Genomic DNA, 13272 nt, shown 5'->3' with positions numbered 1-13272 from the left:
AGACAGTAACCCATTCTCAGGAACACTACCCACTGCTCCTGGGTGTTCAGTCTGCAACTAAAATACTGCTGTGGCTATGTAAAGGGCGATGACGTTTGAACTCAGTTTGCATATGAGTCTAAGGAACTTTAAGCTGATTTACTGTTGAGCACTGCAGATGGGGTTGTTTTCAATACTTGTGTTAGCTTTAAGGCCTGGGGTTATTTGGGTTAGGAATGTTTTGGTATATCAAGGGTTTCTGTAAAGTTTAGTTCGCCCTGTTTGGCTTTTGTAGTTCGACTTCTTGGGTTCTGCCAGCTTACCAGTCTTTATAAAGTCTGTAAAGTGCAACTTCCTGTTATTTTATACAGAGCTCTTTTTCCAGCATGCACCTGGCTCTGATCACTAGATTGGTGAACTATCAGATGAGTGAAATGAGGGGTCACTGATAATGAAGTTAGAAGTCTTTTTGTAAAGTTTGATGAAAATATCTACACATCACAGCATTGGTGTCGATAAAATATCTACTCAGAGAAAAACCTTCAGTGTCCGTGGCTCTCCAGTTGGTGAAAATAAAAGGAGTAAACGTCAGTGTTATATACATCTAAAGAAATATGCAACAAATTATAGACAAATGGGCATCTCTTCAGAAATCTTTCACTTACACTAGGATTTAGGAGTCCTAGCAGAGGCGTTCACGTGTTTTAGTCCATGTAGTTCACAAGTTGGTCACTGGGTGGCGATAAGAGCTTGGAATCGCAAAAGAGAAAAACAGAAGAAGAAGAAGACGACGGCGACGAAGAAGAAGAAGAAGAAGAAGAAGAAAAGGAAGAGGGGCTGGCATTGGCGCTGTCTGGTTCTTAGACAAAGCTAATACATGGTACCTGACTGGAGCGTTGCTAACATAACAGATATACTCGAGTATAACTGACAGAGGTTTGTGCATACAGCTGGTGTTGTTTGCAGATTAATTCTCGCTGCTTTGGGCTTTTGGACTGTGGTAGGTAGACTTCAGTTATATTACTATAGATTAGCTTTAGCAAAAGAGATTCTGTCATTCATGTCATGCCTTGCCTTTTGCTTAATGCACCAAAAACACTGATATGGGAACACAAACTCTCTCAAAAAACTTAACTTATCTTTAACACAAAATAAAAATTACTGGCAAAAGAACAAAATGGAAAGACAGAACAGTTTTTTTAACGTTACTCGCTTTCAAACAGGAACAGGCAATAATTTTACATGGCTTAATGTGTTAAAACAACAACAACCTAGAAAAGCTAAACTTTCTTACGATTTATTGCTCATAAACACAGTTTACTCTTACATAAAGTTAATATAAAGTAAACTACACACAGACATAAGCTAACGATTAACATAAATATAGCAGTAGACATATTATAAGTGCTAAAGTTTGAGAGATTTTAGTATTTCTGTTTGTTTTAGCACATTGTACCACTTTAAATTGTTCCCTCATAACATGTGTTTATGCAGAAGAAAATATATAACCTAAAATAATTTTGTCTTTTGATTACTTTGTCTTTAAACAGTAGGCTTTTGGTGTTCCTGTTGTTGTTTTGGTACATTAAAATCATGTTAAGAATATTAAAATGTCCCCAAACCAGATATGTCAAGTGTCCTGTTTCATTTCCTATATGGCAGATTGTATCACCTCACTTTTAAGAATGGAAGTTGAATCTATTCATTATGCACATTCATTCTGGTATGTTCATTTCATTTTGTCTTTCTCTGGATCTGAATGCAGAGTCTATGGATGTGATCCGGTGTTTGCGCTCTCTCCTGGACCTCCATGTTCAGCTGCAGAGAGCTGTAGCCCTTCAGGGAGAGATCCAGGCACAGTTTCTTGCTCAGCTTTTACATCCAGACAATGCGAGCCCACAGCAGCTGCCTCTGCCACAGCTGGACTTGACCGGGGACGATCTGGAGCTTTCCCTGTCTGTCTTTGAACGGGCTCTGGATGACAGCAAACTCCCAAAGAGGCAGTGGGGTTCGAGGCTGGCCCAGCTCCTCTGTGTGAAGACATCAGATGAGGATGATCATGAGCTGAGTTATGAAGCTGTAAAGTCAGATGTGAGGAAACAGGCATGTTCCTTGGAGTATCAGCGGTGGAGCGACTTTAACAAGGTCCAGTATGATCCTCATAAGGGGGTGCGAGAGCTGAAAGTCGGGGTGGAGGAAGCAGCAAAGAAGTGGCTCCAGCCTGAAAAGTGCAGCTCTGAGGAAGTGGTGAGAAAAGTGGCCCTGCAGAAATTCCTCTCCCTTCTCCCACCAGATGCGATTGAGAAGACAAGCGAAGAGCAGCCGCGGAACATGGAGGAGGCTGCCATCATAGCGGCATCTTTCCTGGAAGATAACAGGGCTGAATGGAGCAAACACGGGGAGAGACAACATGATGATGCACATACTGACCATGGCTATTCAAGGTAAGACACTGTCTATGAGCAGTCTCCCATCAGACAGTGTGCTACAGCATGGTATGTTAACAAAGCCCTTTTGTTTCCATTGCCATGTAACCTGTCCCGTAATTCACTGCCTGTGCTCAACTTGTTTATTCTTCTTACCATGATATCAATCATACTGAACAGAGATGTATGGGTGGGGCTAAATATGATGTAGAGCGTTGATTAGGGAAACGCAGTCGTCAAGGAAAAGTCACAAGTCATAACATTGGTCAGACAACCTCTATATTAAATGTCATTACAGGGCAGTACAGCACAGCAGTAAGATAGTGACTAAAGTGACTATAAAGTGAATAGTGACTAGTCTGCTAAAGCTTATTTCTCTGCTTAAATGTCTGGTTTTCTGGTGTATTTAGAGGCAATGTCAAATGTCATGTATCAGGTTTGGTTTAATTTATTGACCTACATTACTGTCTTCTTGTTGCTGATATTTAGCTTTTTCATTTCTTGCCCGTATAAAATTTGCGATCTTCATTCACAACATATCGTCATTACACAGGGTGTAGCATAATATACATAACATAACATAATGCAATTTGAGATTTAGCCAATGAAAATTAGAGACTCGTTGTATTTTGGTCACAGCTTTCGGTAAGATTGAAGTATTGGCACACCAGATTCATTTGGGTATGCTTGCAGACTTACAAACTCATTGTGTCACATGCTCAGTAAGACCCCTGTAAAGTATTTACTTAAAACACATACAGTATATTAACCTAAAATAAGCTATATGCTTATTTTTGATATTTGTTTTAATATTTTTATTAATTATTTAGGTGCTTACATGTGTACTGCACTAGTCAGCTATTCATACCCTTTAGGAGTCATCATCCCATAACTTGTAGAAAACCCTGCGTACTTTCACAGGTACCCTTATGTTGTGGGAAACAGACACATGTACTTGACTGGGGTATAGGTAGTTCTGGATCCATTGGAAAAGTAGTGTGTTGCCGCATGTGGCTGCGTGTCGCTGTGTATCTAGGGTGAAGGTGGAGATGTATTCAAACCTAATTGTCCTTGACATTTGACCTAAATCCATTTCAGGGATTATATCAGCTCAAATGAGCTGAAGAAGCTGGACCCAGAGCCAGTCTTCCCATCTGATAGCCACAGCCTGGAAGTTACTGTTGGAGATGAGCATTTTGAAGAGGAAGAGTTTTCGGAAGCTATGCTTTCCCCATCAGCGGTTGACATAAAGCCAGTCCTAAATGCTGAAGACACACCATCCATTCGAAATGATTCTCAACTTTTGCTTCATGGACCCTGCTATAGTGGTGAATCGATTAAGTCTTCACCAAGGCGAGCTAATAAGAATGGGAACATAACCACAGGAACAAAATTAAAACGCATACTTGATTGTCCAGACTGTGGTAGCAAGTTCAAGAGGTTTGACTACCTAAGAAAGCACATATGTACTCCTGGGCAGAGTCTGGGGTGCCAACACTGCGATCTGCGCTTCCCCTCCCTCTCCCAGTTAACAAACCACCTACGCGTACATCGGAAAATGTTGCACTGTCCTGAGTGCAACAAGGCTTTCAGAGACCGATTCAACCTCCGCTGCCACCAGCGCACACACACAGGTATGCTGGAGATGTCTAAATCTTTTGAAGATGATATTAATGGCAATAGATTTGTATGATATTGCTAAAGTGTTACATTGAAATTCATATACATTATGTGTAAATGCCAGGCAATATTGGGCTGGTTAAATATGTGATTAAAAAAAATTACCAGATCTGAGCCATGTGCACAGATTTTTCCTTTACATTTTACTCCATTTCACAGATGCATACTATATCTGAAATTAAACTGTAAGTGTGTATCATGTGCCATCCATGGCCATGTGGCAGCTAGAAAGTTCTCCTGAATGACACACATTGTATCTATACACATGGCCTCATTTTAGCAGGTAAACCTGACTGTAACCTATCTGTTATGCACAGTTTTTTCAGCCTTAGTTCACTCTCTCCATCATCTAAAAGGAGCACCAATTTCCCAAGATTTCCCATATCTAGTACAAATAGAAGAAATTTTGTATTTTAGTCAAAGCTATTTAAATCTTATTGATATGTTAATGTTAAGATGACGGTCAACTTGTATCTGATCACAAAATGAATTGATTAGACTTATGTCTGTTTCGCTATGGCAACCTAGCCAAAAACTCAATCAAATCATGAGAAAAGCGCTTAGCTAGCGAGGGTTTAGAGATTTTAGACAGACTGACTGCATTTACAGGTGTTTTTGTTAAACTTCCTGCTTACACGACGTGATCTTTGCAGACAGACGCCAAAACAAAGTTAGAAAATAATCTAAATAAAAACATTTCCATGTGAATTTGGTAGAAAGTAGTTTTCTTTAAAGTAGGTGTTAATGCATATTACTGACCACTCATTTAGAGTTCAGCCTGGGATTGTGCAGTGCAGCGAGACATACCTCTCTTTATTCCTTGAGTGTTTTTGAAATTCCATGGAGCCACAATTCTGCTCTCAGTATGACTTTTCAGACTGTCCAAAATAAACCCCATAATAAATGCTGTACTATTCTAGACACTGTCAGCATTCTAACTGTTGGCTTCTCTTGGCTACTCTTGGCAGGCGAGCGCCCCCATATCTGCTCTGACTGCGGCTCTGCGTTTGCTCAGGAGCGAGGACTACAGGAGCACCGCAACATCCACACCGGCGAGAGACCCTTCCAGTGCCCAGTGTGCCGGAAAGGCTTCAGCCACAGCCGCACGCTTGCCAAACACGTGGTTGTCCACTCGGAAGCAAGGCCTTACATGTGCTCCGACTGTGGCAGAGCTTTTAAGATTAAAGACAACCTGCATCAGCATCAGAAGAAAATGCATCCCAGCAAATACTTGTGAACACACCCTATAGATGAAACACAGACTCCTGAATGAGCCATGCAGTTTACAAGCAAAAGTGGTACAATACACAGTTTATTTATACTGAGGTTTTTTTATGCTGCCAGTGACATTCAAGACCTCTCTTTTCACAGATACAGTGAGGGGAAATAAGTATTTGGACACTTTTGTTTTTGTTATTTAATAAACTTCCAGTGCATGTATCCACTTCAAATTTACACACATAATGTCTTTTAACTGTAAAAGAAAATCAAACAAGTACAGACGTGGACAAATTTGGTACCCTTCCATGAAAAAGAAGAACCCACAACTATCTCTGAGATAACTTCTAATTGACAAACGTTAATGGCATCAATCACTGTTAATTCCATGTTAAACACAAATCAGACATTACTTTTGATTTTTGATTAAACTGAATATTTTATATAATGAACCAAATGAAAATGACATGGACAAAAAAGATGGTACCCTTAACTTAATATTTTGTTGCACCACCTTTAGCAGCAATCACTGCCAACAAGCAATCGCGGTAGTTTACAAGGAGACATCTGCATCGGGTAACAGATATTTTGGCCCACTCTTCCTGAGCAAACTGCTCTAACTGCCTGACGTTTGAAGGGTGCCTTCTGCACCCTGCATCTTTCAGATTTTTCAACAGATGTTCAATAGGATTAAGATCAGGGCTCATAGAGGGCCATTTAAGAATAGTCCAATGTTTTTTTTTTTTTTTTTCCAGCCATTCTCGAGTGCTTTTAGCTGTGTGTTTTGGGTCATTATCCTGTTGGAGGACCCATGACCTGCGACTGAGGGAGAGCTTTCTGACACTGGGCAGTATGTTTCTCTCCAGGATGCCTTGACAGTCTTGAGCTTTCATTGTGCTCTGCACAGATACATGGCCCCCTGTGCTAGACGCAGCAAAGCAGCCCCAAAACATGACTGAGCCCCCTCCATGCTTCACAGTAGGTATGGTGTTCTTTTCTTTGAAAGCTTCGTTTTTCTGTCTGTGAACATACAGCTGGTTTGACTTGTCAAAAAGCTCTAGTTTTGTTTCGTCAGTCCAAAGGACATTCTCCCAGAAACTTTGTCGCTTCTCAACATGCATTTTAGCAAAGTCCAGTCTGGATTTTTTTTTATGTTTTTCTTTCAATAATGGTGTTCTCGTGGGTCTTCTTCCATGGAGCCCATTGTTGTTTAAAATGTGACGGATGGTGTGATCAGATAGTGACCTACCTAGACCTTGGAGTTCAGCTTGAATGGCTTTGGATTTTTTCCTTGGCTTTTTGTCTACCATCCACACAATCCTTCTTATCAACCTGGGGTTGCATTTCTTCTTGCAGCCACGTCCTGGGAGGTTGGCTACAATCCCATGGACCTTATACTTTTTAATAATATTTGCAACTGTAGTCACAGGAACATCAAACTGCTTGGAGATGGTCTTGTAGCCTTTACCTTTAAGAGGCTATCTACAGTTTTCTTTCTTTGCTCTTCAGACAACTCTCTCCTTTGCTTTCTCTGGTCCATGTTCAGTGTGGTGCACACAACGATACCAACCTAGACAGTGGCATATTTTCTCTCTTTAAATACGGTAATTGGCTGTTACAAAGATTAAAGACACCTGTGACTCTAATTACGGTTAAACAATTAGTTTGAAACATGATTAGAATGCAATGATTTATAATAATTTTTAGCGGTACCAAGAAATCTGTCCAGGCTGTTTAAATTATAAACAAAAAGTCATTGTAAAAAAATTGTAATCCAAAAAAGGTAATCCAAGGCACACTTCCAATTTAGATTGTTTAAAAAAAAGCCTTTATTTAAATGGCTATTTCATAGTAGAAATATTTTCTACTAAATATTTTTTCTACAAAATATGTTTTTAAATATAGTTTTTATATAGAAACATCAATAATCCACAAGGACTACAGGCTCTTCAGTATTGTTTGAACAGTAGACCACTTATCCTCCTTAGGAAACACTTAGGAAGCTTATCCTCCTGCTGAATTCATTCTTCAGTTAACAGAGTGGACATTTAAAAAACAATGTGTTTCTCTTTCAGGATCAACTTTACATTCAGGTACATGGCACAGTGATGAGAGCATGCTATGCACCAAATTATGCTAATTTATTTCTTGGTTTATGGGAGAATGATTATGTTTACCAATCTGTGTATACTAGAAAAATGTTATGGTGGGGGCAGTACATAGACAACAGCTTATGTTTTTGAACAGGCACTAAGGATGAATTGCTTCTTTTTTGACCACATTAACAACAATAATAGAAATGTGAAGTGTTGATTATACACAAAGCAAAATTAGTTTTTTAGGCTTGATGATTTCAAAGGGAGAGGGAGAGGGAGGTTGTCTGCGTACTACTGTAAGCCAATGGATACAAAACACCCTACTAAAAGCTGATAGTTTCCATCTGAAATGGCTAAAGGGCAATATCCCTTTTGGACAATTTCAACGCCTTAGACGTAGTTGAGATACAGACAGTGAATTTCCAGTACAGGCCAGTGTATTCCCAGTGTTTCACATGTAGCAGGATATCAGATAGACCTGATATGGACTACGCTATGGGGAGACATTTTCAGGTAGCGCATAATGGCAACCCAGACAGTCTCATAGTGGAAGCATTAGAAATAGTAGGTAAAAATGTATGAAGTGGAGATCACTTGAAATTGTTATTACAAAGGGAAGTGTTTTACATAACAGATGAAGGCAGTGGATTTTCCTGGTTTAATTGATTTTAGTCCCTTTCTCTGAAATCATTCATACACTTTGCTAATGCATCGTACTAAATATGTGTGATATTTTTGCACCTTTTGTGTACATGTTTCTGTTTATATTCATTTATCTTCTCTCATTGTGGAACCATCTATTGGTGTCCTTTTAGACCAGCTCTAGACATACTCCCCCTAGTGGCATTTTGACACTAGTCACCTCTGGTTGAGCAGGTGTGTCTAATTTATCTGTTTTAGGTGAGAGCCCATTTGAGGCAGTTTTGTGTTTGTGGCATTTCTACCGAAATGCGCGGGTCCGCAGCCCATTATTTCTATTTTTTTTTTTTTTAAATAAATACCTCTACTATGAAATAGCCATTTAAATAAAGGCTTTTTAACAATCTAAATTTGGAGTGTGCCATGGATTACCATTTTTGGATATTAATGCTAGTACTTTGTTGAAAATCCATTGTTGGCAATTAAAGCTTCAAGAAGTGGGTTTTTGCAGCATTGTTGTTCAATTTTGGCCAATTGTCTTCAATTCCCCAGTTATGTGGAACTCTGATGGTCTCACAATTTCAAAATCCTCCATAAATAAGTCAGGAGTCTTGGCTAGACATGCAAGCACCTTCACCTTCTTCTTTAGAAAGCAGTCTTGAGATATTTTTGGCTGTATGTTTGGGGTTGTTGTGTTGTTGAAATGTCTTCTTAAATTCTCCTCTAATATGTCCTGGTGCATTACACTATTCATGTTTCCTTTGATGACATGTGATGCCCCAGTACCGTTTGCAGAATGTTTAACATACTATTTGCTCATATTGATAAGTACAATATCAAAAGACATATTTACAACCATTTGACATTATGTGTGTAAATTTGTAGTGGGTATATGCACTGAAAGTATATTGGATAACAAAAACAAATTAGTCTGAATACATATTTCCCTTCGCTGTATACTCAAAGGTAATAAAACTCGCCTGTTCCATTTTGGAACTGTTCAATATAAAGGGAGTTTATTATACTACAACTAACATGACAAATAAATTGCAAATAAACTGTTGTTTTAAGCTAAAAATTCCCCGGTGTAACAGCCCATTCTTAGATCAAAGCTAAAGATTGTCAGATTTCAGGCAACACTCGTACTGATACACAAACCCACATTATAGAGTTATATAGCATTATATCGTCTCAGTCATTTAACAGAAATAATTGCTGTATGAGAAATAAAATCTCATATCTGCACTAAACATTTTAAACTATAGTTCTGTGTTTCAGTAATGTAGCTGTGGCAGTTATCTTGCTCATCTGATTGTGTTTGTTTGAGCAGCTGCTGGTCATGCACTTACTTCCAAAATAATATTTAGAAGGTTAATCCACTTTGGTGGATGCATTTTTACCACGACTGAAGGTAAACATAAGATAAATAAGAATATTATATTTGTTGATAGGTGACTTTCACCAGATAAACATTAAACCTGTATTCTGAGGCAGATCACATTCAGACAGCACAGTGTTGCCAGATTACATTTGTAAACACATTGGGAAATGAATGAAGGAAATGAGCTTTGAGTGATATAAGTTGGCAATGTTTATTTGATCTAGTGAATTGTGCTGGTATTAAGCTCTAATTAATAGTAGTGTAGATTTTGTTGCCAAAAAATGTTTAAATTGTGTCTCAGTAAAAAGAAAACAGAAAACAGCTTGTGAAATATACCCTAGGTCATCTTATTATTTTTTTTCTCTCTCTCTCTTTTTGTGCAAATGTGAGCATAAACTTGCTTTCAACACAATAATTTCTGGTTTAATGAAATGCTATATTAGCAAAAAAACTGTTTGAATGTTAATGTGTATGTTTTCCTTATTTAAAGTTTTAAATGTTGAGGTATAGCCACTCTTTCATTTACTGCTATATTCTTACCCATATTTTTACACTCAGCTCAGAGTGAGAGGATTTCAGGGGTAAACTGTATCAGTTAGTTCTCGACTTGTGTTTGACAGTCTTCATTGGCTAACTCCAGAGTGACATAAGCAGCAGATACATGTTGGCTACTTGCACAAACACTTCTGCCTTATATTTAACATGATTCCTGCATTTACGGTTCATTCATTACAGTAATAATTGCGGCATTTTACAGTTGGGGTCTGCAAGAGCCCCTGAAGATCAGATATGTAAGAATACTTGCAAAGTTGTTAACAGTTATTATTGTTATTAACCAGTGCCTTTCTTTTTCCAGTCTTCTCAATGTTTGGTTCAATAGCATATCAGATTTGGGTCAACAGTGGTTTTGGTTTTCAACCATCATCTAAGATTACGCTGAGCTGGGAAGCTGTGAAAGCTAAAAGCTGCTGAATTTCAGAAGACACTGTGTGCACAGGGACACAGCAGTGCTTATTATATTTCTTCATTTATCTCTGACAATATTCAGACTTAAATTCTTTATGGCAGACACTCATTTTGATCGCGTTATAAAGTACAAACAGTACTGACAGATGTAAACTGAAAACTCGAGAAGCTGACAATTTACAACAAATGTGTCCTGGCCCTGAGTGCAAGTAGCCTATTTCCAGCACTTTTGGTGGTATGTTTTTGAGAAACTAAACAAAATGTTACAATCCTCTAAACAAACTAAACAAAAAATCTTAAGTTATGGTTTGGTTTGGACTAGTTTTACATGGGAAGGTGTAATTATGAACAGTGTATCTCTGGGATTTTAGTCTTGTCCGCATCCATCCTATCATCAGTCATTTTTTTTACACATCTGATATGATAATTAAATTGAAATCTCTGCTTGTTGAGGGCCCTGTAGGGCCAGGGCTCCTGGGCATATGCCCAATATGCTAGGCTGGTAATCCCTCCCTGAGAACAACATGGACTATTTTAGGTTGAATACTATTTTATAAAATATAGACAACAGGACTTCTGGGAGTTTTATGCTATTTTATGCTATGTTTTAAGTTATTCTTAGCACAGGTATAGCCTACATGTTATAACCTACTAATGATTAAGTGCAACTTTCAAGCCCTACAACAAGCAGCTATAATAAAATCAACAAAGTCAGATTGTATTAAAATGAGGTCTCTCCTGAATCATAACCATACATACCTCAGATAGGTCCTCGTTCTCTGACTGGTACTGCTGTCATGCGTGACAAAATCGCAATAGACAAGAGGCAACTTTGCCAGAACTTTGGACTCGTTTCTGTCTCACTGCTGTACAGCTGTGCTCACTGCTTTCCTTGTCTACGTCACGCACCGCTGGAAAGGCGCGAGAGCCGTGTAGCCTCCGCGCGATGGAGCTGCAGCGGCTTCACGCGCACAGCTCTGTACACCGCACAGCCTGCACACAGTGCAGGATATTTAATCCACGCGCGCGACATGGACTGCACCCCGGGCACAGCACGAGACCGCAACTTTCTGGTAATGAATTTATCTGTCATCTGGTTTAATTGTGCTTCACATGCTCTATTTCAGCACAAACTCTGAGCATAGAGACAAATAATACCAGAGCAATATTAATGTTTTACCCATGTTATAAAGTCTATAATTTGTAATTCCTAACAAATTCAGTAAATTGTATTTGCATACCGTATGGTGTATGGCTGAATTTTTTTTTAATGTCTTAATGTATTTGGCATTGCGTCTAAATTTATAGTTTGACTGTGAGTGAATGAATAATATCTACCATTGCTTCTTGCTACTGTTCCTTGCAACTTGGCTCAGTTTGGGGAAATCATTAAAGATGCCAAATAATCTATAAACTTTGATCAAATGCTCTCTATCTGCACAAATGAACAGGAAAATTGTGCCTTGGTGGGAATGATTTCCAGCTGTAACTTTTATAGCACTACATGTAAATCCAAACCCATCAGACTCCAGAAGAGTTCATTTGATGCATTGTCACTTGGCACTATGCATCCTTGTCTCTTCTTACATGGTCCTGTGTTGCATAATGCAGCTATTCCTATCACTGTGACATGTTATGAGTCAGACCCCTGTCATAAACCTGGTCTAATTAGCCCCTAATAGAGGGTCCCTGTAGGACGTCTCGGAGAAGAGCCAGCTCTGTGACTCGTAGCTCTTTTAAGTGACAACATGGACATGTCACAGTATCCATTTAAACTAGTGCTTGCCTTTGTTCTGATCACCACTGGCATAGTGCTCAGTATAACTAAGTAATCAAGGGAGAAATGGGGTAAATAAAATACACAGACTGAAAATTTAGCTGTAAAATAAATGTTTGTGTACAGCTGAGGGAACAGGCTTTACAGACAGTAAAAGATTTTTTTTTTCATATTACTATGGCTGCATGAGTTACATCTCTTATCAAGGACTTGCTGTTTATACTGTTAAAAGGCATTCAGTGCTAGATGGCTGCTCCCCACAAAGAAAACTGCTTTTTTTTAGGTGTAGACATAGCATTAATTAGCTACATTAATAATTGTCAATGCCTACATTGTCAAAGGAGAGTAAGACAATCATGTGTGTGTGTGTGTGTGTGTGTGTGTGTGTGTGTGTGTGTGTGTGTGTGTGTGTGAGTTTGCGTTAGGCGTCATGAACTCTCACTGTAGTTTTTTCATGATTAGTACATTACTAGTTGGAGCTTTGTTGAATCTGTTGAAACATATTTGCATTTTTGCTTCTGAATGTCAAATACATGTTGCAGAAACAGAACCAATTATAGCATTTTTTTTTTTAACAAAAGCTATAGACTCCGCTGACAGCAGGGCCTGGAGGAATGCTACATGCTGGGATACTTTCGAAGTGTGTTTCCGTGGAGAGTTAAGTTGAATGAGATTGTAGGTTGTATTAAATAATGATCAATTCAATGTAGAAAATGTTCTACTGCATTTCTCTTTATGTGTCTCATGAGTTAAGCTTACTGGGTTTGATTTGTTTATTTATAGCATTGTCTAATTGAGGACATCTATAATTATTAGGACACTGGCCTATTAATACAAGTTTGTGACTATTATACTGAAAAGATAGAAGCACCCAGTGTGGTGTTAATTTACAAGTAATACCTCAGACATTTACCTTCATCACACTGCTACTACTATATCTTGATGGATTCTATCTAATAAAGCTAAGAGAGAAATCCATGGTGTAACTGCAGCATAACCCAGTAATAATTATTGAGGATTATGGTAATTATGGAATAGTACACAAAGTTCCTTGCTATATATACTGCACTCTCTAGAGTCCTTCACACATTACCACAGAGAATATCTATG

The 13272-nt window shown here is 38.6% G+C and overlaps 1 protein-coding gene across 1 annotated transcript; it reads left to right on the top strand.

Moving 5' to 3' along the window:
- Positions 1-753: 753 nt before the first annotated feature.
- LOC113529470 (zinc finger and SCAN domain-containing protein 12) lies at positions 754-12383 on the top strand. Its single transcript, XM_026918672.3, has 4 exons — positions 754-979; positions 1745-2423; positions 3504-4039; positions 5054-12383. Exons 2-4 carry the CDS (start codon positions 1750-1752, stop codon positions 5320-5322), a joined length of 1479 nt encoding a protein of 492 aa, XP_026774473.3. The 5' UTR covers positions 754-979; positions 1745-1749; the 3' UTR covers positions 5323-12383.
- Positions 12384-13272: the final 889 nt, after the last annotated feature.

The sequence above is a fragment of the Pangasianodon hypophthalmus genome, chromosome 9 (genome assembly GCF_027358585.1).
Source record: "Pangasianodon hypophthalmus isolate fPanHyp1 chromosome 9, fPanHyp1.pri, whole genome shotgun sequence".
NCBI lineage: Eukaryota > Metazoa > Chordata > Actinopteri > Siluriformes > Pangasiidae > Pangasianodon > Pangasianodon hypophthalmus.
The sequence above is the reverse complement of the archived record's forward strand: the minus strand, read 5'-3'. Positions and strand labels throughout refer to the sequence as shown.